The following is a 16,381-nucleotide window of genomic DNA, read 5'->3' on the forward strand; positions in this document are numbered from 1 at the left end:
TCTCAACCAGCTTCATCATCACCTGGAATGCATTTCAATTAGCAGGTGTGCCCTGTTAAAAGTTCATTTGTGGGTCTCCCGGGTGGCGCAGTGGTCTAGGGCACTGCATCGCAGCACAGGCTCTGTCGCAGCCGCCCGCGACCGGGAGGTCCGTGGGGCGACGCACAATTGGCCTAGCGTCATCTGGGTTAGGGAGGGTTGGAGGAGGAGGTGTGATGGTGTGGGGGTGCTTTTCTGGTGATGCAGTCTGTGATTTATTTAGAATTCAAGGCACACTTAACCAGCATGGCTACCACAGCATTCAGCAGTGATACACCATCCCATCTGATTTGCGCTTAGTGGGACTCTCATTTGTTTTTCATCAGGACAATGATCCAACACACTGCCAGGCTGTGTAAGGGCTATTTGATCAATAAGGAGAGTGATGGAGTGCTGCATCAGATGACCTGGCCCCCACAATCACATGACAACCCAATTGAGATGGTTTGGGATGAGTTTGACTGCAGAATGAAGGAAAGCAGCCAACAAGTGCTCAGCATATGTGGGAACTCCTTCAAGACTGTTGGAAATGCATTCCAGGTGAAGCTGTTTGAGAGAAGAGTGTGCAAAGATTTCATCAAGGCAAAGGGTGTCTACTTTGAATAATCTAAAATCTAAAATATATTTTGATTTGTTTAACACATTTTTGGTTACTACATGATTCCATATGTGTTATTACATGGTTTTGATGTTTTCACTATTATTCCACAATGTAGAAAATAATACAAATCAAGAAAATGCCTTGAATGTCGTAATGATGAGACCAAGGTGCAGCGTGAATAGAGTTCCACATATTTTGAATGAACTGAAACTCACCAAAACAAAACAAACAAACGACCGACCGACCGAAACGTGACGCTACTAGTGTGCACACAGGCACCTAACTGGAGACAATATCCCACACCAGAAAGTGGGAAAAAGGGCTGCCTAAATATGATGCCCAATCAGAGACAATGATTGGGAACTATATCAGGCCAACATAGACATACAAAAACCCTAGACAAACAAAAACCCAGATTATCCACCCTAGTCACACCCTGACCTAACCAAAATATATAGAAAACAGAGATATCTAAGGTCAGGGGCGTGACAGAATGAGTTGGTGTGTCCAAACTTTTGACTGGTACTATATCTTTCATTTGTTTAGACTTCTCACAAATATTGGTTGCAGAAGTCTGAAAAAATAATATGACCTGTTACTTTTACATTTGCGCACTTCCGCCTTTTATGTCAAGCTTCAAGCCACGGGTTTCCTTTCTCCCAATTAGCTTGCATTATGTTGCCCCACTAGGTTGTCCTTTTCCTTTGCGTCAGAGACCACACACAGTACAGTGCCTCTGCAGCCTCTTTGTCTTTTTATAATGTGGTCTTACATTTAAACCCAAGTCTCTCTCTTTAAATTATTCACTGTAAATTGCACTGCAATTAAATTAATGAATAATTTCCGCAGCATAAGTTTGATCTGAATAGATCTTCACATGCTTAGCTTGAGCACAATGTTCTTGATCATAAATCGGTGGTCTTTCAGTTGTAATTGTTTGACAAATTTAGTCGTTATAGGTGCATATGTGCATGTAGCCATGACTCCAAGGCTGATGTGAAAAGATCTGATGTGATTGGTCAAAAGACCAATTAGTTGGAAAAAATATAAAAATTGGGCTGCCTATGTAAACGCAGCCAACAGAGAAGGATATATGCCCATTCAACTAGAGCACGTGTCAAACTCAAGGCCCATTCAACGCGGCCCGCGAGAGGTTAAAAAAATTATAATTGGGACAAAAAACAAATGGAAACTGAAGAAATTTGATTGGCCTTACATCTCTTCACTCTTTCCAGGTTGCTAAGAATCCCGAAACAAAACCTGGATTGTCAGGGAGCATCGATTATCTTTTTTTTATATAGATTACTATTGTTTTGCTAATTTTGACAGCAAAGAAATGTAAAGAATTTTCAGTGCGGCCCTCCGGACCTCTGTGAAGACCAAATACTGCTCACGGGCAAATGAGTTTGACACCCCTGAACTAGAGAGATAGCCTTTCCGAGCCTCCGACTAAAGAGTTACATATACATATATTGTGTAGCTTAGCAGAGAGAATATATAAATACAGTCATATTTGATTGTGTATGAATTCAGTGAAGTATCAAATATGCCCATAACAACTCCTATCATGAATCGGTTTATGGTCAAGTGTTCCCTCTTACATTGGCTCTTGGTGGACAAAGCATGTCTTCAGGGTATGCTTGGATGTCGAAAGGGTTGGTATACCAGAAGGCCAGCATCCTGGAGTCGCCTCTTCACTGTTGACGTTGTGACTGGTGTTTTGCTGGGACTATTTAATGAAGCTGCCAGTTGAGGACTTGTGAGGTGTCTGTTTCTCAAACTAGTACTTGTCCTCTTGCTCAGTTGTGCACCGGGACCTTCCACTCCTCTTTTTATTCTGGTTAGGGCCAGTTTGTGCTGTTCTGTGAAGGGAGTAGTACATAGCGTTGTACAAGATCTTCAGTTTCTTAGCAATTTCTCACATGGAATAGCCTTCATTTCTCTGAACAAGAATAGACTTATACGAGTTTCAGAAGAAAGTTATTTGTTTCTGGACATTTTGAGCATGTAATCGAACCCACAAATGCTGATGCTCCAGATACTCAACGAGTCTAAAGAAGGCCAGTTTTATTGCTTCTTTAATCAGAACAACAGTATTCAGCTGTGCTAACATAATTGCAAAAGGGGTTTTTAATGATCAATTTAGCCTTTTAAAATGATAAACTAGGATTAGCTAACACAACGTGCCATTGGAACACAGGAGTGATGGTTGTTGATAATGGGCCTTTGTACGCCTATGTAGATATTCCATTAAAAATCAGTCGTTTCCAGCTACAATAATCATTTACACCATTAACAATGACCACACTGCGTTTCTGATCAATTTGATGTTATTTTAATGGACCAAAAATGTGCTTCTCTTTCAAAAACAAGGACATTTCTATGTGACCCCAAACTTTTGAATGGTAGTGTATCTGCATAGAGGAAAAGGTCACATGTACAGGCAGATTTCATGTTGTCAAGGCCAATTCCTTTGGAATGGTCAAGTTCTTTCAGCTTCTTTAGCACAGTTGACTCAGACACTTTTTCGATTAAAACTCGAAACTGCTAGAATTGACGCTCCCCATCCAGGCTGTACCACATCCTGCCGTGATTGGAAGTCCCATAGGGCGGCGCACTGTTGGCCCAGCGGTGCCCGTGTTTGGCCGGGGTAGGCCATCATTGTAAATAAGAATTTGTTCTTAGTTAAATAAAGGTTAAATATATATATATTTTAAATAACAACCTGATTGACAAGGTAACTTAGCTATAGTTGTTAGGTAGCTTTTCAGACTGTCTGCAACCATGGTCTTGTCTGATGTAACCTTTCCTCCAACGTCCAGGCTAAGATTTCAAACTTTGTTCTTTAATCTGTTAGTGTAACCTAACAGCTTCAGACACATCCATATTTTACTCAGATTGCTCCTGTTCTCACCTATGTTGTCATTAAAACGATCTTTCTTGGCCTTCTCTATCATCCTGTTAGCCTCATTTCATAATTTCTTATAGTCTATAAAAATGTAATCTGCCTTGGATTTCCTGAACTCCAGAAAGAGTTCATTTCTTAGCTTAATTGTCTTTAAAATATTGTTGTTTAGCCATGGTTCTGTTCTTTGCTTAATTCAAAAAATGTTTATCTGGAGCCAGCTTGTCAACAGCATCTAAAAACAATTATTTAAAATTTCCCCAGGCATTTTCCACCTCATTGCATTTTCAATACAGTAAACCAGTCCAATTTGCTCAAACAATTAACAAAAGCATCTGCACTATAGTTCTTCATAGACCACATTTTTATTGAGTTATGACAATTAAAAAACTGTTTTCTGAACCTTCCTACTACAAAAAAGGATGGGATGATCACTGAGCCCATATTTTACATCCCCACTGTTTGACATCCTTGATCTATCCGACACCAACACAAGTTCAATGATGGTTTGGGTAGAAGGGCAGACCCTGTTGGGCTCATTAATCAGCTGGTGTAAGGCAAACAGATTCAAACCATTCTTAAAAGCTTTAAAAGTAACATTGTCCTTTTTAAGCATGTCTGTATTAAAATCACCAGTAACAATAACCTCTGATTTACCAAAATCTGTACAGTTGGAGCAAGTCTCCTCCAACAGTTCATAAACTGGTCTTGTAGTCTGTAATAGGTTCTGACTATAATGGGTTTGCATTTTGGTAATAGAATGTCCAGCAACACAGCTTCAGTCTCATCATGGCTTAAATCTAAATCTGTATTTGAACCCAATCTCTGATCTTACATAAGTACAAACTCCCCTGCCTTTGCGATTGCGGTCTATTCTAATTACTATATCATTTTTATCTTCAATCTCAGCGTTTTTTATCGAACCATCTAGCCATGTTTCAGTAAAGCAAAGCACTCCCACCTTACAGTTACTGGAGAGTAGGCGAATTTCCTTGATCTTGGGAGGTTAATACATTGGTGGTGCCTGAGTTGGGTGGTGAGATAATAGCATTAACTCGTTTTTGCTGATTCATCCATATAATACTAGCAGATGCGGAATAGATCCAAATGGTGTGAACATAGTTAGCTGGATGTGATGGTCTGCCTCTTCCTCCAAGTTGAAAAGACAACCATGACCACAACCGTAATCTTTGAACACAGAAATGGGTTCTCTCCAAGGCATGGTAGATGTACTGTAACCTCAAAGCATTTCCTTTCATCCTCCCTTCCAGTCAATGGGGTATGTACTGTGTTTTGTGTTTGCACCGTTTAGTCTTTCAGCGAGTGGCAGTTACACATCAATGAACAAATTTCAGTGAGATTGAGATTTTATCGTTTTCAGACAATGCCTGTGTATGTAGAGGTTACAGCTCTGGACAACCATGCTATGTAGTACAAGTGGCTTTGAAGTCTGCCCAGACAAAGCACGCAGTATAAGCAACAACTGGGTTCCACTAGCTACACAGATTAAAAGACTGTCTATGAGAATGTTCACACATCTCTGTCAGACTAGATAACAATGTTTCTCATTTTACAAGGAAGTGCTGGGTTGTTTTGACACGTAGGAATGCGTATTAAATATCTGTGTCAAGGCTTTTGGAGGTATGAAATTCAAATTAGATTGTTGGACAGGAAATGTATTCTCCTGGTGGCTATTCACACTGCAATCTGACACTGAGAGTCAAAACTAGATGATATTAGTCACCTTGGATAAGAACACATTTATAGGCAATGAATAATTAAAATTGCTTTACAGAGCCTTCAGAAAGTTTTCACACCCCTTGACTTTTTCCACATTTTGTTGTGTCACAGCCTGAATTTAAAATGTATTAAATAGAGATTTTATGTCACTGGCCTACACACAATACCCCATAATGTCAAAGTGGATTATATATTTTTTAATATTTACAAATGAATGAAAACTGAAAAGCTAAATAAGTTTTAAACCCCTGTGTTATGGCAAGCCTAAATATGTTCAGGAGTAAAAATGGGCTTAACAAGTTACATAATAAGTTGCATGGATATAAAGGAAACCACTCAGGGATTTCACCACGAGGCCAACGGTGACTTTAAAATGGTTACAGAGTTTAATGGCTATGATAGAAGAAAATTGAGAATGGATTAACAACGTTGTAGTTACTCCGTTTCTAACCTAAATGACAGTGTTGGAAGAAGGAAGCCTGTACAGAAAACAAATATTTCAAAACATGCATCCTGTTAGCAAAAATATACGGAAGTAAAACTGCAAAGAATGTGGCAAAGAACTTAACTTTATGTCCTGAATACGGAGTGTTATGTTTGGGGCAAACACAACACATCACCGAGTACCACTCATCATATTTCCAAGCATGGTGATGGCTGCATCATGATATGGGTATGCTTGTCATCTGCAAGGACTAGGGAGTTTTTTAGGATAAAAAGAAACAGAATAGAGCTAAGCACAGGCAAAATTCTAGAGGAAACCCTGGTTCACAATGCTTTCCAACAGACACTGGGAGACAAATTCACTTTTCAGCAGGACAATAACCTAAAACACAAGGCCAAATGTACACTGGAGTTGTACATTTTAATGTTCCTGAGTGTTGCTGAGTGGTCTGGTTAAAGTTTTGACTTAAATTTGCTTGAAAATCTATGGCTAGACTTGAAAATGACTAGCAATGATCAACAACCAACTTGACAGAACTTGAAGAATTTTTAAAACAACAATGTGAAAATGTTGTACAATCCAGGTGTGCTGTAATCACTGCCAAAGGTGACTCAGCTGTTTTTATGTTAGATTTTTTTCTCCCACTTTGACATTAAATAGTGTTTTGTGTAGATCGTTGTCAAAAAAAAGACAATTAAATCCCCTTTAATCCCACTTTGTAACACATCAAAATGTGGAAAAAGTCGAGGGTTTTGAAGTTACTGTAAATGTCAAGCCTCAACACTGTCCTTGATACTCTGGGGCTCAAGGTCATCCAAGAACATTCTAGTAGTAAAAAGTTGATCGTCAGTTTCCTTGATGAATGAGCCCTTCAAATGAATAAAGCCACCTTGATTTAAAAGACTGCCATCTTCTGATTTGTCTGAGGCCTAATGTCCTTTCTGGTTGCGCCCTCTTTGTAGTTAAGATGAGAAACAATTGACTTCATACATGAAAGATATAAATCTTCAAAGGTCTCGGGAGGCCTTGGGGTTGTTTTTAAATCCCCCCTAGTTGCTCTAGGCAGGGGAGCTATGTTTGATGGAGACCAAGTCACTGCTGGTTGAGAAATGCCTTAACCCTCTTCCTACACTGTGAGAAGACAAACTGCCAGCTCCATAGCACTCCTCTCTCATCAATGGATGCTTAGGTCTGACATTCTCAGCCCTCTGACTGTGTTGTTCTCAAGTCAAATCCAACTCTTTGAACTGCACAATTGTGGACGATTAATATGCTTCAATTCAATGTAACTAAAGTTTTCTAACAAAGTTTTCCATGTCCTTCCAAAAGTAAGCAAGTGAGGCAGAGACATATGTATTTATGTGTTAGAAGGATTATAATGGAATGAGCCAGTACTGCCAGAAAACGGCACACACATTTTTTGGGACAAAATATTTATCTATAAGTCAAAAGTTTCAGTCAAACACTTCTCAAATATAACAACATCTCCAGATGTAATTTCAGTCACAAGACAATAATTTAGAGACCAACAGGCCTAAATTGGAGTGGATTTTTTAAAACAAATTAATAAAAAATGAAAAACTGAAATGTCTTGAGTCAATAAGTATACAGCCCCTTTGTTATGGCAAGCCTAAATAAGTTCAGGAGTAAAAATGTGCTTAACAAGTCTCATAAGTTGCATGGACTCACTCAATGTGCAATGTGTTTGAAATTATTTTTGAATGACTATCTCATCTCCGTACCCCACACATACAATTATCTGTAAGGTCCCTCAGTCGAGCGGTTAATTTCAAATACAGTTTCAACCACAAAGATCAGGGAGGTTATCCAATGCCTCGCAAAGAAGGGCTCCCATTGGTAGAAAGGTACAAATAAAAAAGCAGACATTGAATATCTCTTTGAGCATGGTTATTATTTACACTTTGGATGGTGTATCAATACACCCAGTCACTACAAAGATACAGGTGTCTTTCTTAACTCAGTTGCCGGAGAGGAAGGAAACCGCTCAGTGATTTCACCATGATGCCAATGGTGACTTTAAACAGTTACAGAGTTTAATGGCTGTGATAGGACTGAGAATGGCTCAACAACAACATTGTAGTTACTCCACAATACTAACCTAATTGACAGAGTGAAAAGAAGGAAGCCTGTACAGAATAAAAACATGTGGCAAAGCAATTCACTTTTTGTCTTGAATACAAATTGTTATGTTTGAGGCAAATCCAATACAAAACATTATTGAGTACTACTCTCCATATTTTAAAACATTGTGGTGACTGTATCATGTTATGGGTATGCTTGTAATCGTTAAGGACTGAGGAGTTTTTTATTTTATTTTATTTATTATTATTTTTATTTTTTTAGGTAAGCACAGGCAAAATCCTAGAGGATTCAGTCTTCTTTCCACCAGACACTGGGAGATGAATTCACCTTTCAGCAGGACAATAACCTAAAACACAAGGCCAAATCTACACTGGAGCTAAGCACAGGCAAAATCCTAGAAGAAACCTGGTTCAGTCTGCCTTCCACCAGACACTGGGAGAACAATTCACATTTCACTAGGACAATAACCTAAAACACAAGGACAAATCTACAGTGGAGTTGCTTACCAAGAAGACAGTGAAAGTTCTTGAGTTGCTGAGTTACAGTTTTGGCGTAAATCTACTTGAAAATATTTGGCAAGTCCTGAAAATGGTCGTCTAGCAATGATCAACAAACAATTTGACAGAGCTTGAAGCATTTTTTTTGAATAATGGGAAAATGTTGCACAATCCAGGTGTGAAAAGCTTACCCAGAAAGACTCTCAGCTGTAATCATGCCAAAAGTGCTTGTACAAAGTATTGACTCGGGGGTGTGAATACTTATGTAAATGAGATATTTCATTTTCAATAAATCTGTTTTCACTTTGTCATTATGGGGTATTGTGTGTAGATGGGTGAAAAAAATCCATCCAAAAATGTATTTTGAATTCAGGCTGTAACACAACAAAATGTGGAATAAGTCAAGTCAAATCCATTTTTATTGGTCACATACACATGGTTAGCAGATGTTAATGCCAATGTAGCGAAACGCTTGTGCTTCTAGTTCCAACAGTGCAGTCATATCTAACAAGTAGTCTAACAATTTCCCAACAACTACCTTATACACACAGATCTAAAGGGTTGAATGAGAATATGTGCATATAAATATATGGATGATTGATGGCCGAGCGGCATAGGCAAGGTGTAATAGGTTTAAAATACAGTATATACATATGATGTGAGTCATTCTGGTAGTGGTAGTTCTGAAGGCTCTGTAACATGGATGGGCATTGGGTAACACTTTCATCAAGGAGTTGGAGGTTATCATTTCGCTCTCCATGTTTATAGTGAAGAGGACTTCTAATGGAGCTGGCCCATTTGTATTAAAAACAACCCACTGCCGTTTCACTTGATGCAGTATCTTCTCCCTCCCTTTCTTTGCCAAGATGCTTGTCATCTCTTCTGCTGCACTTTTATTGAATCATCACTTTAGTAGCCCATAACCGCCTGTCTTTTTTTCTCTCCTCTTTTTAAAAAAATGGATTGTCCTGGAAAGTGACCTCTAAGAAATTTATGACACAGCTCCTTTGATTTGGAGGTCTAATCATAAATGCTATATATTCTCTGATATATGAGATTGTATCATAGCCATATAAAACGAGTTCCATTTGCATCAAAGAAAATAAGCTTTCCCTTTGAACGTTCATTTATCTAATATATTTTTTTCATTTCAGCTGCCGATGTTTAATCTTTTAATTATTTGTAGAAGCCATAACATCATTTTTGCCAAGTGTAAGACTGGATTTAAGTGGATAACATTTTCTCAAAAACAAGAGTCTACAGTCCTGCTGGAAATAGGACAAATGCTTCGTTATTATTTGTGCTTTATTCGTCAATTAATTTAACCATTTGATTTTCACCTATATCATTGATCATTAATTAATTTGCTGATATATTTGAAATAATTTCATCCTTGTCTTTGCAGGAGTTATCCGCGAGAGTTACCAGAAGGGGCGTGACCAGCTGGTCCCTGTCACACTGCTGGCCATCGCTGTCATCATGGCCTTCGCCATGGGTGCCATCTTCTCTGGTATCCTCGTCTACTGTGTGTGTGACCACCGGCGACGAGACATTGAGCTGTCTGGGCGTAAGGACAAAGACCACGACAGGAGGGGCTCCATGAACAGCGTGACCAAGTTGACAGGCCTGTTTGAGACCGGGGCCAAGGACAGTCGCCCTGAGGCCATCCTCACCCCGCTCATGCACAACGGCCGCCTCACCAATGGTAAGATTCTGATCAAAGCCGACCAGCACCACCTGGACCTGGCTGGCATGCCCACCCCAGAGTCCACCCCCATGCAGCCCCGACGCAAGCCCAGCCGGGGAAGCCGCGAGTGGGAGAGGAACCAGAATCTGATCAATGCCTGCACCAAGGACCTGCAAACCATGGGCTCCCCAGTCATCCCCACTGACCTGCCCCTGAGGGCCTCTCCAGGCCACATCCCCAGTGTGGTAGTGCTTCCCCTGCCACAGCACCAGCATCAGCAGCCCTACCAGCATGAGTATGTAGAGCAGCCCCACCGCAGCGACCTCAGCCAGATGAGCCTGGGTGACCAGGGTGCCACACTAGAGTACAAGTCCCTAAAGAGCCCCTGCCACAGCCTCAACCTGGTGGAGAGCGACGGACTGCCGCCCCGAGTGCCCCAAAGGGAGGCCTCCCTCACCATCCCCCCTGCCGTGCCCCAGATGGGCAAGCGGCTCGAGGTGCACTCCTCCGTCTATGGCCATGAGTACAAGCGGGGCTACCCGATGAGTGCCCAGAAAGGCTCTGCCCTCAAAAAGCACAACACCAACTCGTCCAACTCCTCTCACCTGTCCAGACACCAAAGTTTTAACCACGTGGAGTCGCCGCCCCCCGCCCCACAGAGGGTGGACTCCATGCACATGAATTCCCAGGGGATGTCCCACTCCCGACAGCCCAGCATGAGCTCTTATGGTTCATTGCCCCGGACCGGGGTCAAACACGTCAAGCCTGACGTACCGCCCAAACCCTCTTTAGTGTCCCTCTCAACGAAAGTAAATTCCAATGACTCCTGCACATAATCAGCACGCTCAGAATACAGAACAGGAAACACAATTGCATCTCCTTTTGTCCTTGTACAGCAAGGACAAAAGTGTACAGAAAACACAACACTGCAAACACAACACACTTTTTAAAAGTTTTTTGTTTCTTTTATATATGTGTAAATATTCCACAAATGGTTGATGTTGAGCTCAGGCTGTTGACTCCCAGTTCCTCAGAAACACGGAACACTTGCTACTGAGAAGAAAATTACTTTCATGAATATTTAATTGACAAGCAACATGTCACCCCTGTAGCATACAAGACGGTGGCTGTGTTGGACTTTTGAACACTATGACTTGACTGATGTTTTGTTTTCTTAACTGACTGCTAAACGCACATAGACAGTGAGAGTAAAGGGGAGCAATTATATAGTGAGGACTGGGGTGTTCTCCCAGCAAGCACTTGGGCACAGCGAGCTCTGACTGGAATGACAGCTTCAGTTTACGTGGAAAACTGTGAAATGCCTCTCAGTGTTACAGCTACTGGACACAGCAATCAAGTTCTGCGTTGGTTGAAAAAAGCCTTGGTCTGAGAATCTTCTACTGCATTGGTTACTGAATAACACATGACTGTTAATAGTAATAGCTTGTTGTATTTATTTTTAATAAGTGCTTTTGAAGAAAATACTTACATTTTAGGCTCACAGAGAAGAGTTATTTAAATATGAATTAATCAAGAATGAAATTATTTAAAGTCAATCAACTGGAGCCAGTACAACTTTCTTGACACAAAAGGTCCACTAGGTCTTCTAGCGCCTTGGGTTTTTGAAGCTTGGGATATATGTGACCTCTGAATGGAGGGTATATTTATTTAACTGTGCCAGATGAGACCTACATGATGAAGCAGAACCTCCCATGTTAAAGAAGTCAGAAAAACTCCTGAAACTCACTCCCTCCATGGGCATATACATACGTTTGGCACTGTGGTTTTGCAGTCAGTCTCTCTCTCCCGGTTGGCTTCGGGCTCACTGTGTATTAACAAGGTTCACTCTTGCATATAAAAGTGCAAAGGGAATAAAACGTGGAATTCCACACATGAAAAAAAGAAGCGTGAGGATGTTGGGCGCTCTGCCTGGTGTGGAGAGCGGCCATTTTGGCAGGTACTGAAATGTCTTGTTTTCTCTTGGCGGGTCACGCAGTCCTCTGATTGAATTACATCTGTTGATAGCCTGTTTCTCTTCCACATGTAAAGTTGTGCCTTACACCCTGAGTAGTGACATTTTCTTTAGCTGGTAACTATGTCTCCTCTTTGTATTTTCTTATGTCGTCTTTCACTGGTTTGATAAAGGCAAATAAAGAATGTGATCTTGTTGTAATTCTGTTCCCTAGAAATATACAGACATATTCTTCTTTGTGGTTAATTTCAGATAGTGCCAATGATGCGCTTAAAGCAACCCTTTTTGTTGTGCTGGCAGTGTCGATGATGTTGTTGTGTGTTGAATTTTTTACTTTGCTGTTTGATTGGAGGGATTCATGTTTGTTCTTGAAATGGCCTCTTAGGGTCTTGCTGGTGCACAGCAATAATCAAACACTAACATATGAAAAACACACCAGTATACTGTACAGACATGGCACCAGGTTCCTAGTGTACATGATAACAATTCAGTTTCTAGGCAGTGAAAAGCAGGCTGGTTCCTGTGATAGAAAAGAGTAAAAAAAATAGTAGGAGATGTTTTTTAAAAACACGTTCCAGAACTATTAGAGTAATTTAATTTGTACTAACTCTCTTTATCAAGGTCTTATGAATGACAGTTTCATTGACCAATCTGATCACATTTTTATTGATCACATTTCCCCAAATCAACAGAGCACTCCTTTAGTATTGTGTGTAGATAGGTGAGTTTCTTGATCTCAAGCAGATTTCCATTTACAATGGAGGAAAGCCAACTATTTCTCATCCACAGCCAATGCAAGAAGAACGAGTAGGATATTTCCACTTTTGAGGCATATACAGTATGTGTTAATTGAACTAACGTGTACATAGATGCTTATAGGGTCCGATTGCAGCAACTGCGACATGCATCATGATCAGATTAGGTTTAGTAAAGGGAAGGTCATTTGAACTTTCCACCCCAATAGTGCAGATTGCATCTCTAGCCACGGTCTACATGGCTACTGTGGACAGTGTGTCTCTTTGGTGTGTGTGCCTTTGTCTTTCACCCTTGCTATACACTGCTAGATGCAACTGAGACAGACTCAACTCGTTTTGAACTTTGTAAGCTTGTAAGATATTGTGATGTCACAAGGTTTTTTGCCCTACTCCATTTAACATCTGATTCACAGCTTAATGTATGTTGTAAAAAACATTCTCTTTAATAAATGCAAAATGTAATAAAAAAATATATATTGTCATGAAGATGGTTGTATTTCCATGATTTGAGAGCAAAACATGCTATAAATAAGATGCTTGCTCTGATAGTACAACAGAACAGATAAAAGATAAATGCTTTTAACTTATGGGAAAATACAGCTACCTTCCGTGATATGGTTCTTATTTATGCTTAGAGTACAAGAGGTAGCACTTTAAAACCTACGTTATGTTGATCCAAGATATTTTGGAGAATTATTGGCAGTATTTCAGTGTGAATAAACAGGCTGATAAGAATCAGTCTGGAGCCATTAACTGGTTTACAGGTTGGAGTCATTCATTCAACAACACCTTTATGATATGAAGGTGAGTCACTAATGCGTAGAGATTAGGTTACAAGGATGTGAGGGTCCTTGTTCTCTCACAATCTCGTATTGTTCATTCACCTTTTTATTACCTTTGAGTCACATTTTCACCACTAATGTAGCAATACAGTCAGTGGTAGAGAGCACAATAAGTACACAAACAGCTCTTTTCCGTAGTAAGTTTTTTAAAAAGGACACTGGAACAGCTCCATAAATCATCACAAATTCAAAGCAAACATTATGTTATGCATCTACCATATGTCTTTGTGTTTGTTAAACCAGTTAAACAGATAGGTTCAGGAAAAAATACATAGAGAGAGATCAGGGGCCTGCTAATAAACAGACAAAGTGCTCACAGGCCATTGCTGGAAATAAAATGACAATGTATCCAAACGTAATGTAAGATCATGTATATGTACACTACATGACCAAAATTATGTGGACACCTGCTCGTTGAACATCTCATTCCAAAATCATGGGCATTAATATGGAGTTGGTCCCCACTTTGCTGCTATAACAGCCTCCACTCTTCTGGGACGGCTTTCCACTAGATGTTGGAACATTGCTGCAGGGACTTGCTTCCATTCAGCCACAAGAACATTAGTGAGATCAGGCACTGATGTTGGGCAATTAGACCTGGCTCGCAGTCGACATTCCAATTCATCCCAAAGGTGTTCGATGGGGTTGAGGTCAGGTATCTGTGCAGGCCAGTCAAGTTCTTCCACACCAATCTAGACAAACCATTTCTGTATGGACTTCGCTTTGTGCACGGGGGCATTGTCATGCTGAAACAGGAAAGGGGCTTCCCCAAACTGTTCACGCAAAGTTGGAAACACAGAATCGTCTAGAATGTCATTGTATGCTGTAGCATTAACATTTCCCTTCACTAGAACTAAGGGGCCTAGACCGAACCATGAAAAACAGCCCCAGAACATTATTCCTCCTCCACCAAACATTTGTCACTATGTATTCGGGCAGGTAGCGAAACCCAGATCCATTCATCGGACTGCCAGATGGTGAAGCGAGATTCATCACTCCAGCGAACAGGTTTCCACTGCTCCACAGTCCAATGGCGACGAGCTTTACGTCACTCCAGCCGACGCTTGGCATTGTGCATGGTGATCTTAGGCTAGTGTGCGGCTGTTTGGCTATGGAAACCCATTTCATGAAGCTCCTGATGAACAGTTATTGTGCTGACGTTGCTTCCAGAGGCAGTATGGAACTCGGTAGTGAGTGTTGCAACCGAGGACAGACGATTTTTACTCCCTACGAGATCCAGCACTCGGCGGTCCCATTCTGTGAGCTGGTGTGGCCTACCACTTCGCGGCTCAGCCGTTGTTGCTCCTAGACATTTCCACTTCACAATAACAGCACTTATAGTTGACCGGGGCAGCTCTAGCAGGTCAGAAATTTGACAAACTGACTTGTTGGAAAGGTTGCATCCTATGACGGTGTCAAGTTGAAAGTCACTGAGCTCTTCAGTAAGGCCATGCTTCTGCCAATGTTTGTCTATGGAGATTGCATGGGTGTGTGGTCAATTGTATGTTATGCCTGTCAGCAAAGTGGATTCATTTGAGGGGTGTCCACATACGTTTCTATATATAGTGCATCTGATAATGGACAGAGAAAAAGGCATGTAATAACATTTGCTACATGTTATAAATACTCTCCTGGAAGAAAAAAAATCTATGGGAATTCTGTTTGGATCGGTGGGACTACTCGATAGCTTCAGTGTTTGCCAGTAAACGCACAAGCGCAGACATAACACCCCACCTTCCACCACCACGTCTCCAATTCCTGCTGGCAAGGCTCTGTGCTCATTTTGACCACAATCTGTGGTCACAACAAGCTTAGTGGAGTAATCCTTGACCTCTCATCCAGCTATCAGTTCCCCCTTCTGATACATCTCTTAATGCCCTACATCCTCTTAGTATGTGTGACATTCCCTGCCACTGGTCCACTGTTTCAGCCAAAAGAGTAACCATCACAGAGACTATACAGTACAACAACGTCCCTCTCAATTTCCCTTTGAATTAATACAGTTCAACAAGTCATTAACCACCAATGACCCCTTTAATGATAATTATCACTGGTTTGTTGTGGTTTATTTCTCATAATGGTATTGTGTGTCTATTTTACAGTGTATGATTGTGAAGCACGCTCCCTAAGTCCTCTACCCTATTCTATCTCCTGCTAGCCCAAACCACAGGAGGAAAACCTAACACAAAGCAAACCTGAGAATGGAATGTAAAACAAGAATCTATGATGTTGGTGGCTGGCACATAATGATTGTTTATATGAATTCCTATGTCATGCGTACTCAAGACGCAACGTCCCTGAGAAATCTCTATCAGAATCACACAAAAGAAGAAGAGCATGCCCCTTGACAATGAGGTACTACTACTGTGGCATTGAGATTTTAGAACACAAATAAAAAGAGGGAAGGTTGATGTGACATGTGCAGGACAGGGCTGTTCCATGGTTTAATTTGAGGGCTTCATGGTGGTGGTGGGAAGAGTGGAATGAACTATGGGAATGAGGAGAGAAGAGGCATTCAGCGCAAATCTTGAGCACACATGTGGCTTAGCATAATGGTTGGCAGGGGGATCAAAACAATGCCCACGGGTGACGTGAGGGAGTAGAGCAGAGCAGAGCAGGGGGACTTGGACATGGTCCCTCCCCCTCACTCAGAAGCCACTGCCTAGGACTGGGAGTGACTGACTGGCTCTATCTAACAGGAGCAGGGGGTAATCCTCGGAATAGGTTTATACGCTGAAACCTGACTAGGAGCAGCACAATGTCCTCATAACACTGTCATGATTAAATGAAGACCC

At 41.0% G+C, this 16,381-nt stretch overlaps 1 protein-coding gene across 5 annotated transcripts in view; it reads left to right on the forward strand.

Moving 5' to 3' along the window:
• The window catches only part of LOC115139696 (semaphorin-6A-like), a 94,374-nt gene extending 81,144 nt beyond the window's left edge, over window positions 1–13,230 (forward strand). For all 5 annotated transcript variants that reach the window (XM_029677366.2, XM_029677369.2, XM_029677368.2 and 2 more), the window contains one exon: window positions 9,736–13,230. In XM_029677366.2, the coding sequence (XP_029533226.1) occupies window positions 9,736–10,853 (1,118 nt within the window). In that variant the 3' untranslated portion in view covers window positions 10,854–13,230. The remainder of the gene's footprint in view (window positions 1–9,735) is intronic.
• The last annotated feature ends 3,151 nt before the right edge of the window (window positions 13,231–16,381 follow it).

Source organism: Oncorhynchus nerka, linkage group LG13 (genome assembly GCF_034236695.1).
Source record: "Oncorhynchus nerka isolate Pitt River linkage group LG13, Oner_Uvic_2.0, whole genome shotgun sequence".
In the NCBI taxonomy this organism is placed as follows: domain Eukaryota; kingdom Metazoa; phylum Chordata; class Actinopteri; order Salmoniformes; family Salmonidae; genus Oncorhynchus; species Oncorhynchus nerka.